Source organism: Saccostrea cucullata, unplaced genomic scaffold (genome assembly GCF_032062105.1).
Source record: "Saccostrea cucullata isolate Sc308-1 unplaced genomic scaffold, CSIRO_AGI_Scuc_v1 ctg1011, whole genome shotgun sequence".
In the NCBI taxonomy this organism is placed as follows: Eukaryota; Metazoa; Mollusca; class Bivalvia; order Ostreida; family Ostreidae; genus Saccostrea; species Saccostrea cuccullata.
This window is the reverse complement of record NW_026931569.1, coordinates 225,334-244,714: the sequence shown is the minus strand read 5'-3', so window position 1 is coordinate 244,714 and position 19,381 is coordinate 225,334. Positions and strand designations below refer to the sequence as shown.

Genomic DNA, 19,381 nt, shown 5'->3' with positions numbered 1-19,381 from the left:
AGCTAAAATCATAATGTTAAACCCTCGCTCGGCCTATTGATTTCTGATTTCCTCTATACCGATAAAACTAAACGCGCTCTTTTACTGAACAGTACACTTGTAAATAGCAATGTAATATGACCCATTATTAACTCAGTCCCTAGCCGTAGATTTATTGACAACAGAATTACAGAAGTATCTTATCATGACAACGTCTGACGCCAGTCTCTATTGGACACCATGTTATGACGTCATTAGCATCTACGGCGATGCCCCTCGCCCCAACAGAATAACAGTAGCTCAAAGAATGAGTGCTCGTAACGTTGCTATGGAAACTGGGCGTAGGTTTTGTATTCTAATCTTTTCTAGCTAAATTATTAACAGTTTTTGGAATTTAAATAAATTTGACAAACAGTGAGGTGCTACTGTATATTTATTTGATGCGCCTTTTAGATTTGTGATTAGACTTATCATAATTGTTTTGCATACATTTGTAAAACATGACTCAGTAAAACTGTGGAACTGTTTAAGTGTGTGCTTGTGACATTTTTCACATTCCTCTAATAACTGTTTAATTAAACATCTAATGAACAACACAAAGGTTGGCGAAAGTAAAAATAGCTGCAGTAGACACAACTTCGGCTAAATATACCACACGGGTCTCAAAATAGATCATACCTTTGTAGATAATGATAGACAAATAGCGCCACCCTGTGATGACTAGCTCATGTCCCTCATTAATGGGTGATTAATTATATTATAGAAACACATTTCATTTTTATAGACAGACATGCATGTTAATTATTATATGGAGTCAAGATTCTAACCAATAGTTTTTGCATTGTCTGACACAGGTGTGGAAATGACCTTTGCCCCGACTGCCCAGTGTATGACCCCGGAGAGGAACCAGAGCAGACTCCTCGTGCACCGGATACATTACCTGTCGTCCGATCGTCTGCGAGCTCCAACCATCAGATTAATTCAATTGTCAGCGTCATTATAAAAAAATCATCCACAAAATTCTGTTTTTAATCTTCTTTATTCCAAATTGTCTGTAAAGAAACAACAGTAGGGATCGTGCGATAAAATTTGAGTTCGTAGTCAATACGGTCTACGAAAGTAGATCTAGTGCTTTCTGCATTATTCAAGGAAACTGAAAGATTGAATTTTCTTTTTAGACATGATGAATCATAAGTTGTTAATAAAATATAACGTGTAAACCGTAATTCACTTATTTATTTTCTCTTAATATATTTGTATCTGTCTTTACCTGTATTACCATTTTTGGTTAATAATTAATAAGCGTCATTTTCTGAGTTGACGATAACTTACATAAGATACTGCTTGCTAGCCATATGCCCCCGTAATCGAAAATGCGGGGTATATTTTGTCCTGTCCTTCTGTCTCTCTAACAGTCGCCCGCGTCTGCTCTATAGAGTCGCAAAGAGTTGATCCTTACGTCGTGGGTTCGAAACTTCGAATGCCACTGTGGGACGTGAGACCGGTCCTTCGGATGAGGCCCTACAGTATAAACCGAGGTCTCGTGTCACAGTAGGCGCTGGCTCGAAAAATATCTCTCCCTCCTCAATGGCCCAGAGTATCTAGTATAGGACAAAATGTGCAGCTCTCTACCGGCAAGTGGTGGTGTCTCCATCTGAGTTTAAAATTCTCGAGAGGGATGTTAAAAAATATACAATCAATCAGTCCGTCTGACTGGCTGTTTGTTTGATGGCAAAACAACTTTAACCTTGATTAGTTGGAGCTATGACTTTCATGTTTCACACGTGTATATATGTATACCTTTTGACCAAACCTTCTTTTTGGTTACCAACATATTTGACCTGTACCTTGAAGTTTGACCCACTTTTGCAAAATTTATCCAAACTTTAACCTAACCTACCCGAACCCCAACAGTTGGTGCTAGGGCTTTCATATTTCACTGAATAGTCATTGTGACAAGACCTAGAGTTTGACCCTTAAAAACATAGACATTTGCCTTTACTTTTGAACAGATAGTACTAGGGCTTAAATACTTCACAGATGTATTTCTATTGACAAGATCTTCCTTTGGATACCAACACTTTTCACCTTGGAGTTTTACCTACTTTCAAAAAAATCTTTTCCAAAACTTCTGAACTTTTCGTGCTAGGACAATTATCGGTTATTTATTTCTAGTCACAAGGTCCCCCCAGAGTAACGTTAATTTTGACATTTGACCTGGACCTAGCATTTTGATTAACCTTGACCTTTTGTTTAACTTTTGAATGGTTCGTCCTTGGACTTTCATATCAATATTTCAAAAGTTCTTTGGTTGATACAAGTCCTTTCTGTAGTTAACAGAATGTTTGATCTTTGACCCTGACATTGAAGTTTGACTTGCATTTAAAAAAAATTAACTATCGCCATGAGATGTCGTGCGGGGTCATCTGTGTTTAAAAACACATCATGTTTTTTATTTAGTTTGATTTCTATTTCCTCGTTATTGAAGATTCGGGAGTCTATATAACTTTTGTCCTGTCCATCTGTCGACTGTCTATCTTTCTGTTTGTCAGCAAAAAACTTTAATCTTGCCATTACTTTGAAATGGTTGAAGCTATTGCTTTCATCATATTCCTCGTAACAATGCCTTCCTCTGAGTACCAACTATTTGACTCTTTGACCTTGACCTTGAAGTTTGACCCACTTTTGTAAATGTTTTCAAACTATTATTTTACAGCTGTTTGGTGTCCTTTCGTCGTCCATGTAGGACCTCTTCTTTCACTCATATTAGACCGCCGATTTGCTTGTGGAGGGCTGCAACTTTTAGCACGCAAAACACTCGGAGTTCCTTGGATGGGTCGTACCTCGCACACTAACACTCGAGTTCCTCGGATGGCTCGTACCTGGCACTCTAATGAGGCGTAGCGAAGTCAGCCGAGGATTGCCGATTGCCCGGTATATATACCGGGTCCTTCGGATAAGGCCGTATAGACCGGTCTTGTCGCAATAGTTCCTGGTGCAGAAAAATCCATCACCGTTCATTCAAAGTCCCCCCCCCCACCCATTGTCGAGATTAGGTCTAAAGTAGCCCTCCATTGGCAGCTCATGGCCTCTCTGTATGAGTGAAAAATCATCGTAGGGACTTTTTAATACAAACAAAATTTAAGTGCCGATACAAAGGGCACAAAAATACCTCTGAATATTACATTTCCCGGCTGGTAAAACTCCTTTGATTAAAAATGAATAGTACTAGTTGTTTTATGCATCTTTATTGGAAATCTGTGAAAGATAGAATACTGAGCAAGCTCGTGACGACACATCCATTATAGATGTGACGTCAGCAAACTCAAAGTGAGAATGGGTTTCTTCGACTGTGACAGGAATCATTGAAGACGGATATCGATTTGGAGTGGTACGTGTCAGAGAGCATTTATTGTTGGTACTAAGGAGCGGACGGGAGTGGGAGGATTTTCCGCTGTGTAATTATCCGCCGCGGCTAAAAGCAAGCTTAATAGTCTACACATAGTGTCCCACACAAGAAAAAAAGAGCACTCTAGCCTACATGCGAACTATAATCATCGGGTTTGGGTTAACGTTTTCATCAACGATAAAAAAAAATTCTTGAGTTTTGTTATAGAAACGTATAGAAATTTATCATAGACCTACATCAATTTGCTTTAAGTGTATGAAATTTATGCTGTAATATCGATACTTTTACTGTTAAAATCTAATTGAGTTGCTAGTGTATATTTTTTTTCATTGATTTAATTAAGGTAAAACAGTGAATATAAGGACATACTTTAGTCCATCATGTAAGGTTATGATACACTTGTAAAAATGATTGAAAATGGAGTTAGTTTGATTCATTGATAATATTAGCCCCATTATCCTGTTTCTAGAAAATTTGTTTTTCATATGTGAATCTTCGAGAATGTGTTTATCTTCAGTCACTCACACAGGGAATAACAATGATTTTAGAATAAATGCCATAATTTACTGCAATAATCATTAGGTTATATTACTTACATTGATTATGGGTTACAAATATTACAACTTTGATTTTTAAAAGAAATTCCTCGTTCACATAGTGGGTTATATATTATATTTAATTTTTATGGAACGTGATAGAAGGCACATAAAAATGTCTAAACATATGTGTTTACGGTCTGCTGTGGCGATATTATTTTCAAAATGGGGCAACATTCAAAAAGGGATTCAAATCGCAGTGCATGAAAAATTTTATTTATGTAATTATAATAATATGATTTTGTTTATAAGTTAGGAAAAAATAGTTTTATAATATTTTCTTTTAATTCATGTTTGATTACACATTGTACAATTCCAAAAACATGCATCAACATACGAAGCTTGATAAAATATAAGTCATTTTGGGAGGCACAGAGTTTGATTAAAATGTCAGTCACATTGTTAATTTATTTTGAATTACTCACCATTCAAAATAACAAAATGACAAAGTTCTTTTTTCATATTTGGATCATAAATGTAATCATATGGTCTGGTATACCCTTTTTACGTATTACTTCAATAAATATACAAATATACGAAATTTTTAAATGTTATATTGTTTTTTCTTTAACTTTGTACAATTGTAATTTTGAAAATATGGACAAATAGAAAAAAAAAATTATGTTCAAACTAAATAAATAACTTCAAGCCACACTATAACACCTTTCCTCTTTTAAAAGTGTTCATAATATTTGAAATATTTTGCAACTGTAATTCTCTTCTACATTTAAAGATTGTTATGCCCCTCCATATTAATGAGGCTCCAAGATTCTGTGCTAAAAATACTGCTGCTATCCATGAACTACTTTCATGGATTTCATAAGACAATGATACCTTGTTTTGAACTTGAAATTATCATTTAAAAGTGCAAAATAATGGTTGTAGAGAGAACATTAATGCACAGTTTGCATATTTTTTTGGATTTTTTAATTCTTTCTGTACCAGTTCTAAGGAGCATATCAAAAGCATTTTTCTGCAAAAGTATAGATTATATATGCACAACATGCATTCGGTTATGCATATTTATTGTATCTTTATCAAAAAGACTTAAAATTTGATCAAAATATAATGTATTTTAGCCATTTGAAGAAATGTTTACATTTTGCTCTCAACTAAAAGTTCATCCCCCTTAAGGTGGTTACAAATATTGCAGCTTTGATTTTTCACAGAAAGTTCTAGTGGGTTATATAATACGTGATAGAACGCACATCTGATGGTCGGTCTACCGGATTATATAGCATCAAATGGGAAATCGCACTGACTTTTGTTTATGCAATTATAATAATGATCTGGTAGAAAAAGTCTCAAATTATAAAATATATCGGTTTTTTATACACAGTTGTTTTAAGAAGCACGTTTCCCTCGCTCCCTCGAATTTGATATTTTGTGTGCCAGGAAAACCGTGGCACGTAAAATATCAACATTGTGGGGAAAAAGCCTGGAAAACGTTATTCGCACTAGTATCCTAGACTATTATATCCTCTGATTACTATATTATCTGTGCTGTTTCAGTTTAAACGGTCACAAATATGCATAGATATGCTTGATAAAACTTTTCAATAAATTAAAGTTTTTAATTAATGCCAAATGTATATTTTCTGGAGTTTAAACGGTTACAAATATGTTTAGATATGCTTGATAAAAATTTCAAGTAAATTAATTAAGTTTTTAATGCTTCGATGAAATGCGTAAAATTCTAAGGATTCCTTTTAATCATTTAGGAAAACAAAAGCATAATCCCAGAGGCAAGAAACCAACAAAAATCCCTTGTTTATTTATAGAACGTTTGCATAACACGACATGGAAGGGGAAATCCCTGTTGTAATAGTGACCTAGTTAGTAATACTGGATTTTATCGCTGAATTACCGGGAAATCGGGTTCTAAGTACATGTAGTTCTCGTTTTGGTTTTTTGAGAGTAAGTTAATTTCACAATGTTGTTGGATATTGGAATTAGCCTAAGAGGTGTGTCACGAAGGTCAAATCCTTCGTACCACGTCAACATGTTTACTAGCCAGCGTATTTAAAGAGCCTTTGTAGTAAACAAACCTAACCTTCGTATGATGTATAAACTGTATATTGTTTTGTCAGCATTATTGAAATGGTGAATTATCCATTCAGATACCCATCCCGTTGTTTCGTTTTTTCTCTCTTTTTATACGTTCATTTTATTATCCCAATACATGTTCAAACCTGCTATACAAATGTTGATAGCCCGTGACAAAGGCCCAGCTGCCCCGACAGATCGACCACATCTGCATTACCAGATGTCCCACACACACACTGTTCTTCCCTTTATTAATGGCACTCTGTTATATTGAGAGCAATACTATTTGCTCATATAAAGACAAAGTCATATATTAATTCTTTGAATTGTTTTATTGATTTTTTTGTTGTTGTTTTTTCCACATTTTTTCGACATTGTTCAATAAATATATAACATTAAAATATCTCACAAATCAGTTGCATATTCACATGTTTACAAATCATTTATACAGTGAAGTAATGATTCACAGCACTAATACACACTTCCGCCAACAGTCACGCTTTCTCTCGCCCTACATACATTGTCCCACAGGGATGAACCAGTCATCCATAAATATATCTCGTCATCGCTTTTAAATTCATCCATCATGACAAAAAGTTATGATATTTGAGGCTTTGGTCGATTTCATATTCGTTTAAAATATAAAACTTCTCCAAAAAAAGAAATAAAAAATGATTCATTTTGCTCCCTATCAATTAAATACAGCGATTTGATTTCTCTGAGATCACATGTGGCAAATAGATGTATATATGAAATTTGCATTGCAATTTCATTGCATAATGATAAAGTTTGTGTTTCACAATAAAAATAAATCTGATAAAAGATTTATAAATAAATAAATAGTCATTGGTATGCGAGCTGTCGGTTTGTAATCTGTATTATCAATAGGTCGGGCCACTCAATTGTTTACTCTTCACAAGGTCAACAATACAATCCCTGACGTGGTGCCACGAGGCAGCATGAACCGGAATCATCAGGAAATGCTTCGGCACCAAATGGTCAACGATGCATGAACACAGTCTGCTATTTGTGGCAAGTGGACCGTAACGACGGAACGGTAGCCCTTGAGCGCTTTGTTTGCAGAAAGTGGACAATTGAGTAATTACCAATAAATAGGCAGTGTTAATTTGTCACAATCTGTTCCGCCCACTGGACGAAGAGTTCACACGGTCAATGCAATCGGTGTTGCCATAGAGATCGAGTCACGACTGTTGTCAATGACCTCCGTGCTGCATGTGGAGACACCGTCTTTTATTGTAAATCCATTTATCGATTGAACTGCGTAGAATAAATTTTCACTCGCAGTAAATGTCTTTTCATTGTTGTTTGAGTCCATTGTTTCACTTTCTTTTGATGACTCTTCACAAAGACCGTCGAAGCCTGCGCTGAATATGCTGACGAGATTCGATATTTGAGAAGGTTCAGTTTGCATGTTTTCAACTGAATTGTCAGAATTCACTTCGTTAATTGGTCCATTTTCCATTTTGGCTTTCTTGGCTAAAACACAACTGTCAGAATCAGACACATTTTCTAGGGACCGCCTCCGCTTAGAAGCGCACCTAGTACAGTTCTGTGTAGGTTTGCTGACGTAATCCGTGACCCCTTTCTCTTCAGTACGCTGAACTGCATCCGCCAATGGCGTAACCAGTTGACTCGCTTCGATTTTTTCTTGGCAAGGTTCCGCTCGTTCCAATGGTTTCTCAGATTCGATTTTGGCGTTTTCTACCCGTAAACACTTGGTCGGAGGCGAATTTTCTTTGTCTTCATGAATGGGTGTTCCGTTTTCAACTCTCAACCTTTTGACCTCGACTGAAGCGTCACGCGTACTGCTATCTTTAGAATTCGTAGTATTTTCTGCTGATGGACTTATCTGAAGTCTCTGTTCTTTCTTGGCCTGCTCCTTCGCCTCTGCCTGCGCCCTCCGGTTTGCAAGCACCGTTTGTAAATTCTCCATCATGTAAGCAGTCCTAGCTTTATGTAACACACTGGCCACCAGCAAGTTCTTGTGTAGGTTAATACCCCCACGTTGCTGTCTTGAGGCCGCTATCTTCCCAAGAGACAAAGCCATCAAACGTTGAGCTTCGCTGCTCATGGTGACCATTTAAGTTCACAATTAAATCCAAAAATGTAAACAATAAAATTTAAAAGTTTGTTTTATCACTCCGTATATTACCGAAGTGATCACCACGAGTTGTGAATGTCTAATGACTTGGTTAACATGTTACATCCTCTTTTCATGCATATGACGTGCTTGTCTCGGGATCCCACCAATCAGAACGAAGCTTACAAGTGGCACTACCCGATTTATCCAATCAAATGCTTGGTTGTAAAAGTTACGCTGTTATTTTCCAGAATACTACGAGATCTATTTATAAGTTGACCTGCACAAATAAAGGAAAACATGAATGTCGTCATAGTAGCTACTAGGTTCATTCACCAGCGCTGACTCATGAACCGAAAAATGACCAGAAATGACTTGTTATCACAGGTTGTATTAATAATCGTTGCGCAATTATAATTGTGTGCAATACACTTACAAGTAGTGTAAACCTCTAGGGAGATTTCAAAACCCTTTGTGTAATATGGACTTACAGATATGTTGCATATATGTATATAATCATTAGATTTATAAGCTTATGTAATGTTTACGAAGACATTGACAAAATCTTTGAAGGCCATTTTATGCCAGTACATTAAAGGCAGATGTTCACAAAATGTAATAATGATTAAATAGTTAATTACTGCAAATTATTACTTTTAATTTCCTGTATCACATTAACAATACGCTTAAAATAATTCTGAGAAATCATGAATAAGGACTAAGGTGATCATAAAATGCGCATTATGAATATTGCCGAGTGATTATGGGGAAATATGACAGGTTATTCAAGAACAAAGGACCTACAAACCTAACTCACCACACCTCTGCATATTTAATTAATCCATTGTTAGTGCGCGATCATTTTTAAAACACTTTACCTGTACTGTGTCACAGATAACGCGATAAATCATTACGGGAAACTGAGCGTGTTACAGTTTAACTGAAGTGGTACAGACAACGGAGTGGACTCTCTGACGCATGGTATTAAAAATTTGAAAAATTTAATGATAGAATGTTTAAATAATAGTCAGATATACCGCATAATGTGTGTCACGGGACAAAAGATTTAAACGTGAATCAGGTTCTTTGTGAGTCAGGGAAGTGGTGAGGAGGAGGGTGGCCGAGCCAGGGTAAATAGTTGTGGCAGGGTATGAATAGAAACTGACTGAACGCTACCGAACGCGGGGATTTCCTGTCTACCAAATCTCGTGTAAAAATAAACTGGGATTAAAACAATATTTCAAAGGGCAAGGTGTTATCTAACTATTTGCATTTCGAAAATACGTAATTAAATAATAATCCTTGGATTTTTTGAAAATATCCTCTGCTAAAACAACTATTTGTAACAACATATGTTAGGATATCCTTTAAGAATAAACGCGTTTTCATCCTCTGTTTTATTTCCGTATGGAGTGCACGACATCGTATCGAGTGGGCGCCTACTTTTATTTCTGTGGCAAACCTGTCAATTTCAGTTCAAAGACAATACACAATGTTTATTGTGCACAACCACAGCTAAAAATAGACCTTCACTGAAAGGTAAATAGTTTGGGAATCATGTATATATACCTTCTTTTTTCCCCCAAATTCATTAATCAAATGGTCTTTCTCCAATCCCTCCAATTTCTGGAAACAAGTAAAAATAAACAGCTTTAGCATCAAATTGTTGACCTCCAAGAAATAAACATGTAAAACATGATTTTTTTTTTATTTTTCCAGAATCTGATTACTTTTACTATCACGTGACGGAATATTCTACTATTCGTCATCAGTATAGCGTCACGTGTCGTAATCGTTAACGGGTAACCTTGACCTCGTCTAAAGGATATCACTGTTACAAACAATGCTCATGATAAGACAAAGTCAAGGTTAAATTTAATGGCGAAAGTAGCAATCTGAAAAACATTATTACATATTTTCTGTGGAATGAGATACACATGTAGACACATGCATGTATTGTTACAGAGTTCAAGTAACCTATACATTATATAACAAAATTGTTCTGTTTAAATTTGCAGTACATAATTATATTAAATTAAAAAAAAAAAAAAACCTTTACTTCATAGTCTCTGACATACTTCTGTAGAAACACTGACGTATTTCTAAAGTACCTTTTTTGGTCAAAGGTAGCATTTAATGATCGTTTTCCTTTACACCACAATCAGAAATTTGAAATGGTGTGCGACACCTACGTCATACAAACTTCCCTTGTTCGTGGGCTGACAGGACGTACACGCGCTATTGTTTACAAACAGAAAATAAAGTCGCGGATCTGGAAGAACTTTAAGTCTATTTTAGGAATACACATACATGTGTATAGATATACTATATAGTGTGGGTTTTTTGGACGATATAGTACGCCCAGCTCAGCGACCCGTAGAAATCTTTACTCACGATTGTAAAGCTATAAACTCCATGACCTAATCAGACATTTAAACAATCTGGGACGAGTCCAGAAAAGCAGGAACAAAAACAACAACTGGTCGTAAAGTAGAACTCAAGGCAACACGGTCTTTGTTCTGGACAAAGAGTGCACCACTCCATGTATAGCAGACTGATGGACCGGGATCTATAGTCCGATATCGTATCTGAGCACCAACAGACTACGACAAAGCACTCAGTTCCTACTAAATCTTCCTGGTTACATGTAATATTTACTGCAAAATACTAGTAGACGAATGCATCCGGAAAACAACAAACACATGATCCCAAAATGGAGGGGTCTGAAAGGTCCGATGAATCAAACAACATTTAAAAAAAATACTTACTCAAATGTCATGTTTACAATTACCTATCTTAACTTTTATCAATTGGCGGGGTTTGAACAGATAACTTCTGATGCGACTTGGCCCCAACTTCATTGTTTATGAAGGGACAAAGAATAGTTAGAGGTCACTTTCGATAAACTAATGCAGGATGACTATAGCATGCCTACTTTTTTAGCATTCTTTTGCATTGACTCATCCGAAAAGCATTGTTCATCAAATTTCATGGTTTACATTTCTGAGTTAGTGGACATTCTGAGTTAGTGTCGAGGACATTCTGAGTTAGTGTTGAGGACATTCTGAGTTAGTGTTGAGGACAGTCTGAGTTAGTGTTGGGGACATTCTGTGTTATGGGTGAGGACATTCTGAGTTAGTGTCGAGGACATTCTGAGTTAGTGTTGAGGACATTCTGAGTTTATGTCTAGGACATTTTGAGTTAGTGGACATTCTGAGTTAGTGTCGAGGAAATTCTGAGTTAGTGTTGAGGACATTCTGAATTAGTGTCGAGGACTTTCTGAGTTAGTGTTGAGGACATTCTGAGTTTGTGTCTAGGACATTTTGAGTTAGTAGACATTCTGAGTTAGTGTCGAGGAAATTCTGAGTTAGTGTCGAGGACATTCTGAGTTAGTGTTGAGGACATTCTGAGTTAGTGTCTAGGACATTCTGAGTTAGTGTCGAGGACATTCTGAGTTAGTGTCGAGGACATACTGAGTTAGTGTTGGGGACATTCTGAGTTAATGTTGAGGACATACTGAGTTAGTGTTGAGGACATACTGAGTTAGTGTTGAGGACATTCTGAGTTAGTGTCTAGGACATTCTGAGTTAGTGTTGAGGACATACTGGGTTAGTGTTGAGGACATAATGTCAGTGAGTAAGTGTCAAGGACAGTCTGACTCGAGATCTTCCCAAGTCAACCAAGGATGACAACTGGAATTTTTGAAACCTAAAAGCACACCTACTGGACACCGCCAATCGCCATCCAAAAGTCATTATACCCCCCCTCCCGCTTGAAAAGTGGGAGAGTATACATGCATAGTGATCGTGGTGTCTGTCCGTCCGTCTGTCTGTTACTCTTTGGGGTACCCATCTCTTATTCGCAACTCCTCCTATACCACTCCATGAATTTAATGAGATTTTTACAGAAGATTTATGACATAGTGGCATTGTGCAATTCCTATTTATTTTTTTGATTGGACACATAGTTCGAATTTCCCATAGTAAAAAACCGACCAGCGAACATTTCTATAATATTGAAGGGAGATCCGCAACTCTTCCTACATACTGAATAAAATTTAAGGATACTTTCACAGATTTGTTGTTACATAATGCCATTGTGCACCTTCTATTTTCTATTTGATCTGACACTTCTTTCTGGTTTCCCAGCGCAAATCATGGACTTTGCCATTATAATCATATGGGAGGCGGGGATATAATTTAGTGAGTTCAGTGCTCACAGCACCTTTAGCTGTTATCTCCCCGTAATCGAAGTTTCGGGGGTATGTAGTTTTTGTCCTGTCCGTCAGTCTTTCTGTTTGTCTGCAAAAAAATTAAACCTTGCCCACAACTTTTGACTGGGTTGGATTATGGCTTACACATTTCACAGGTGTATTCTTTGTAACAAGACCTTTCTTTGGGTACCACCAAATTGGAGTTTGACACACTTTTTACACCAAAAACTTTTACTTTGGCCATAACTTTTGAACGGTATATGCTAGGACTTTTATACTTCACATATGCATTTTTTGTGGCAAGACCTTTCATTGAATACCAACAACTTTGACCTTGACTTTGGAGATTTCCTTACTTATGAAAAAAACTTTAACCTTGGCCATACCTTTTGAACAGTAAGGGCCAGGGATTTCATACTTCACATATGTATCCTTGTGAGAAGACCCTTCATTGGATACCAAGAACTTTGGATCTTTGATCTTGTAGTTTGACCTCCTTTGAAATACAATCCTTTACCATAACTTTCAGAGGGTAGGGCTAGTGCTTTAATTCTTAATTACATATTTAATCCTTGTGACATTAGACCTTTCTTATTAAGAATCCAACAACTTTGGCCCTTGAAGTTTGACCCATACCTTAACTTTCAAAATCTTATCCTTGGCCATAACTTATATTTCTGAACAGGTGGTACTATATTAAATAAGAATCTTCGCTATGTTGCTTTCATGTTTCATTATATGCTCAATTATATATAGTTTTTGCCAGTGAAAAACTTAAACCTTGAAGACCCTACTTTTTCACAGATATATTCCAATATATTAAATTAGCATAATCTTCGCTATATTGCCATACGGGGGCATCAGTGTTTCACAAACACATCTTGTTTACAAAACCAATCCCCCGTAATCATCATTACATACATGTACACACACATATATAATATAAAGTCAACATCTCAATTTTCTAATCTACATGTTCCCCGCTTGACTACTCTTGAATAAAGATAATTTTGGTAAATGGTACTTCTAGTATAGTCACGATCTACATCTACTGCCCATGTGTGATTTTGTGATTCCTTTCCGGCACTCGCTACAAACTTGAAAGTACATGTACTTTACGCCCTTTCATCCTTAGAAGTTACAGTGAAAAAGGGTTTCTCACTAAATATATCACGAGATTGTGAGGGGAAATATGACTAAATTATTCCTGAAAATAATTTTGCGGACAATGTTCACATTCAGTTTTACCTCCACTATTTATATTTTTTCTCAGCGATCCATTCATATTTTGAAATACGATTAAAAGTGTATTGTAGATGTGCAGTAACTGTAAGGTTTGGTAAGCTTTTCATCATGGGGGCAACTGGGGGATGAAAAAGTCTTTTTTCCTACAAAACCTGGTTCCAAAAAAAATCTCGTACAAGTTCTTGCAGTAGTCGATTCATCTTTTGGAATGTGATTGGGAGTACCCAGTAAATGTGCGATAAGGTTTCATTCAATTTACGTTGTTTTTTCTTCAAAACTTGGTTTCTTGAACTCTTAACTTATTCTGAAGTAGTCTAGTTATATAATAAGAACATGATTGGGAGTGTCTTAATTGTAGAAAATCCGGATTTAGCATTTCAATTTTCACCCTGGGGCGATGGCGGTTAAAAAGTGTCGATTTCCTACAAAATCCTTGTTCCCAGATAAGTTATATTCTACCAGAGAACATTTTGATTAAAATGCAAATCGTTCATAAAATATATTTCAAGAAAAGCTTTGCTTGCTAAGCACAACAGAGTTGTAATCACGTGGTGTATAGTCACGTGATGAGTGTTTTCTAAACAGAGCGTGATGTGAACAGATTACATAATTGATGAGGCATCAAATACCGACCGGCTGATGACACACTTCCTATGTATGATATACAATAACTGTCTATGTAACATTGTTACTCATATACTACAGAGGGGAAAAAATGAAAGGAACATCGACCTCAGAATTTCCGAGTTATGAATGAAATACCTAACTTTAGAAGATTTTTTTTTATAACGAAACATCGAATCTTGTAAATTTATTGATAATAACAAGGGGCTGTGTCTAAAATTTGTTTATGGCTAGGTATCCACTTGCCAGTGTATTTTGATTATTGTCGGGTATCTCATATGACGAAGAACCATGTTTCATATGTGCTAGCTGAGGGAAACCGTTTATCAAAGGCGTAATTCATATTAATTCAGGTTTTATTAAGTGCTCATCTTCACCTTCTTTAACTCTTTAATTGTGGAAAAGCCACTGACCTAGTAAAAACAAAAATGACATTAAGTTACAAAGTCACAGGAGACCTTGATATACATTATCTTGTAACAATTGTCAGAAAGCTCATCATCACCGAGGTTATTGACCTTTAAGGTGGGTTTACTGAAATTTTAAATAACATTAAGGATTGACATCCGCTTGTCACGCCGGTAATGTTAGGGTCGGGTTCGAATGACAGACTTGATCTGAAGATGTCAAAGAGCATGAATTGGCAGTTTTGTAAGACCTTTTATGTCTTAAAAGCTTCTTATACTAATACATAATTTATCAAAGCATTTGATGAGAATTAGATTAATTAAAATTTTTCCATGCCTTAAAAGTAAAATGCCGTGATTGGTGAAGTACGACATGTACTAATTAATTTTCGTTCACTTGTCAATTTTTTATAAACGTGTAATTTAATATAATTTTATCAGTATTTTAATCTGAGAACTGGATTTTTAGGGGTGGGGGCTAGTATACAAGCCTCGACTTTTACACTTTTATGAAGAAAATCCATGTCCTACTTAACTAGGCATAAAAAAGTAACTGTAAAATTATGATCATCGATACAAGGACCAGCAACACAAGATGATCGTAAAACAAATTCCAGAAATTCGTTAGCGTAATGGGGTTATTCTATTTGTACTCAGTCAAAGCGCTCCCAAAGCACGTGTTCGCTATACATTTATTTGAGGTTAGAATGATACCGTTAATAGTTCATAAAAAGGATCGCCTCTAATATTCGATCCACTTTGTGATTTGAAAACTCTTCCCCATCTTGAAATAAAATTTGTCAAGCATAAGGGAGTCTAATTAAATACGTGCCAGCATCATCATTCCGCTCGCTTAAGTCACGTGCTTGTTCCTTTTTTTCAACATGCTGGGTTAGCACGATTTCAATTCATTAATCATGAAATTCGACGTGTTCAACATTCGATCAACATTAGATCATAAGACAACAGTACTATACAGCTACCATGGTACCTTTCAGATCTATAGTATCTAGAAGGGGGGGGGGTAAGTTTTTTTTTTACAGAAACTCTTTATCCCAAACATCGACCGAAGGCTGCAACAAATAGATGCCGTGGTTCTTCCGAGTCAATATTAAGAGGGCTGGAATCCAGCCGCTGGATGGTTATTTTCAGACTACATTGATCTCCTTTATGAAGATATATGAAAATGAACAAATTTTTAAAAATAAAAGTATATTATAATAGTTGAGAGCTTAACATATCATATCTTAAAAAATAAGCTATGTCTGATGGTTAATTTGTTGATCCCCCCCCCCCCGCCTCCTTAAGAACATGAATGATAGAGCTGTAAATAACACTAGTTAACCCCAGTAGGTACACATGCATTAAATACAATTTACTTGAGTGTAAACATTTAAGCCATTCATGTTTTAAGTGTAGGATGATCTCTGTATTTGGACTTTATCCAATACCTACTATAGTAACTGATGACATAGTGAGAGAATGCTAACGAGTTGGAAGTCGTGGGTTTTAATTCCTCATGTTTTCGCAATATACATGTAGGTACCCTGTATTAACCTGTGACTGAGAGTAAGTGGGCGGTCCACCTGCTCAGGTGACGGAGTCCAGGTAATGTCCACTAGGAATTGAACGTTCACATAAACAACCCGTGACGTACTTCATCACAGGATAAATACTCTCCACAGTAGATGCTCCCTCATCACCAACACCCAGAGTGTACCAATCTCCACACTGACGTAACTATATACTTAGACGATCAAAACCTTAGAACGTATCCAATGAGCCGGACCACGTCAATCGAGTTGACGCTGAAACAGTGTATATTGACATGTTTCCCATAAGAAAATACATCTTGAAGTGTTAACAATGACCTAGTAGGCACGTAACATCGGGGGAGGGGGCTGCCCCCCTTTTCCAACACTGTTCAAAATGCTCCTTGAAAGGCGAGGTACTCCCCCTGCTGATAACCCGTTAAGAATATCACTATTTGACCTCATCAGAATACTACCGTGACAAAAAATAAACACCCTCATACTAGAATTTGTAAACAAATATCTATATTTATTCATCAGATGTTTTAGCTTATTCATGATTAGCTCATCCGATGTAATAATATCCTTTGTTCATATATGTATATTTCAAATTCTTAATTAATCTATTAATGAGTGAATAATCATTTTACATAAATTGGCGACAAGAAAATCCTTTATATAATTAACATAGGAACATGAAAGGTCGCCTTTCATTATGAATTCGACTAGTTTTGAAGTCTGGGAAATTGATTTATCATTATATTCTATTGACAGTTTGATTAATTCACAAAGAATTGTCTACAGTCTGTCTCTAAAAATGATATTTCAGGGAAAATGAAGAGGTCACCAAAATTATGCTTGTCCCTTCTAAGAATTCTCCTCCCCCCATTTCCTTCCAAGTAGAATCCTCTCGAGGCAATTATTACATTGGAAATCCAATCTATATAAACAACATAAATAATATATTTTTGTTTTCTCTCAAGAAATTAAAACTGTTGAAAAAATACAATGTTTACATTAAAAACTTTGACAATAAAAGACAATTAAGAAAAATATGATTTAATGTGCAATTTATTTACAAAGGTAACACTGTAAACATAATGTAATGCATTGTAAAGCAAGAACAATTATAAACATGATGTGAAGTAAGCACTAATTAAGATGTAAATTTGAGGAAGAAAGGCATTTCATAGCCTAAACAATAATAACTTATTCTAAAAATATATTTTGTATGGAAATACTTTCAATATCACAGCTCTTTATACAGAGTTAATTCTCACTTGACCGTCCTCTGTATTTTATCATTATCCATTGGTATAACCATGCTTACGATAAATCCAATATTCAAAATACGAATTCCAACTTATTCACAGCATTTTATATAGTCACAGTTCATTCATCCAATATCATATATATTCCTAAAGGTTTAGATGATTAGATCCATGTCTCCTAACTTTGCTTGTTCAACTCAAGGTCTCTCTTTAATCTGCAGAAGACCCAGGTTTACATGGCGATCCCTTAGTGACCTTGACCTCAGTCTCCATTTGACCTTTGACCTCTTCCACTGTATCTCCTTCCTGTGTCATCTTCCACTCTAGGCATTTCCTGACCTCCAGTCCAATAAACCGAGCCATGGGTGGTGGCACCGCATTTCCAACCTGTAAGAAGGGATAATCATCATGTTGACATGAAAATAAATCCTGTTTGACAATTTATCTCATATTTCTTACAGACATGATTTCTGTCTAACAATTTTTTGGAGCTTCTCCCTCCCTTCTTGTTGTTGGGAGTAAGTGTATAGGAATAACTAAGTCTGTTGGAAACAAGTCTGAAAGTCGGCAGCCTAATACGCATCAACCTTTAATTAAAATTAAGTCACCATATGGCTTATAATCATTTGGGAATTGACTTCTCCCTAAAACTGTTCCCTGGTCATTAAGCCAGAATAAGAATGTCAATGTTAAGGTTACTGGAGTAGGAAAAGCAAGGACAGTGTGCGTTTTGTGAGTCCAAATCAGTTTTTCTACAGTTGATAACCTTTTTTTAATTTCTTCATCCTACTTCCCACATAACAGTTTACATGGTGAGTAATATTTTTTGATGAACATCCTTAACTTTGTGTAATTATCACATCATTACGTGGATTGTGTGACATAAATAAACTACATGTATTAAACACCTGACTCCTACCTTGTATACAGGCCGCTGTGTGACTTACAAGTCATAACTCTCTCATTAACACCTATATATGGGTTAGTCCTGGCCACTTAAGTGTCCAAGTAACCATCCTGATTAACACCAGTATATGGGTTAGTTCGGGCCACTTAAGTGTCCAGTAGAGGGCCACTATTTGTCTAGGTTAGGGATCTGATTTACATCTGTATGTGGGTTTGATTTGGGACCACCATTTGTCCAGATTAGGGATCTGATTTACATCTGTATGTGGGTTTGTTTGGGGCCACCATTTGTCCAGGTTAGGGATCTGATTTACATCTGTATGTGGGTTTGATAGGGGCCACCATTTGTCCAGGTTAGGGATCTGATTTAAATCTGTATGTGGGTTTGATAGGGGCCACCATTTGTCCAGGTTAGGGATCTGATTTACATCTGTATGTGGGTTTGCATGTGGGTTTGTTTGGGGCCACTATTTGTCCAGGTTAGGGATCTGATTTACATCTGTATGTGGGTTTGTTTGTGGCCACTATTTGTCCAGGTTAGGGATCTGATTTACATCTGTATGTGGGTTCGTTTGGGCCACCATTTGTCCAGGTTAGGGATCTGATTTACATCTGTATGTGGGTTTGTTTGGGGCCACCATTTGTCCAGGTTAGGGATCTGATTTACATCTGCATGTGGGTTTGTTTGGGGCCACCATTTGTCCAGGTTAGGGGACTGATTTACATCTGGATGTGGGTTCGTTTGGGGCCATCACTTGTCCAGATTAGGGATCTGATTTACATCTGTATGTGGGTTTGTTTGGGGCCACCATTTGTCCAGGTTAGGGATCTGATTTACATCTGGATGTGGGTCCATCACTTGTCCAGGTTAGGGATCTGATTTACATCTGTATGTGGGTTTGTTTGGGGCCACCATTTGTCCAGATTAGGGATCTGATTTACATCTGGATGTGGGTTCGTTTGGGGCCACCATTTGTCCAGATTAGGGATCTGATTTACATCTGTATGTGGGTTTGTTTGTGGCCACCATTTGTCCAGGTTAGGGATCTGAT

The 19,381-nt window shown here is 36.5% G+C and overlaps 2 protein-coding genes across 2 annotated transcripts in view; both read right to left on the bottom strand.

Moving 5' to 3' along the window:
* Positions 1-6,343: 6,343 nt before the first annotated feature.
* Positions 6,344-8,262, bottom strand: LOC134233009 (immediate early response gene 5-like protein). The gene has a single exon (XM_062715003.1). The coding sequence runs from the start codon at positions 8,129-8,131 to the stop codon at positions 7,193-7,195; it is 939 nt and encodes a 312-aa protein (XP_062570987.1). The 5' UTR covers positions 8,132-8,262; the 3' UTR covers positions 6,344-7,192.
* An 8,960-nt stretch (positions 8,263-17,222) lies between these two features.
* The window catches only part of LOC134233008 (DNA (cytosine-5)-methyltransferase 1-like), a 49,187-nt gene continuing 47,028 nt past the window's right edge, over positions 17,223-19,381 (bottom strand). The window contains 1 exon segment of the mRNA XM_062715002.1: positions 17,223-17,810. Within this exon segment, the coding sequence (XP_062570986.1) occupies positions 17,634-17,810 (177 nt within the window). The 3' untranslated portion in view covers positions 17,223-17,633.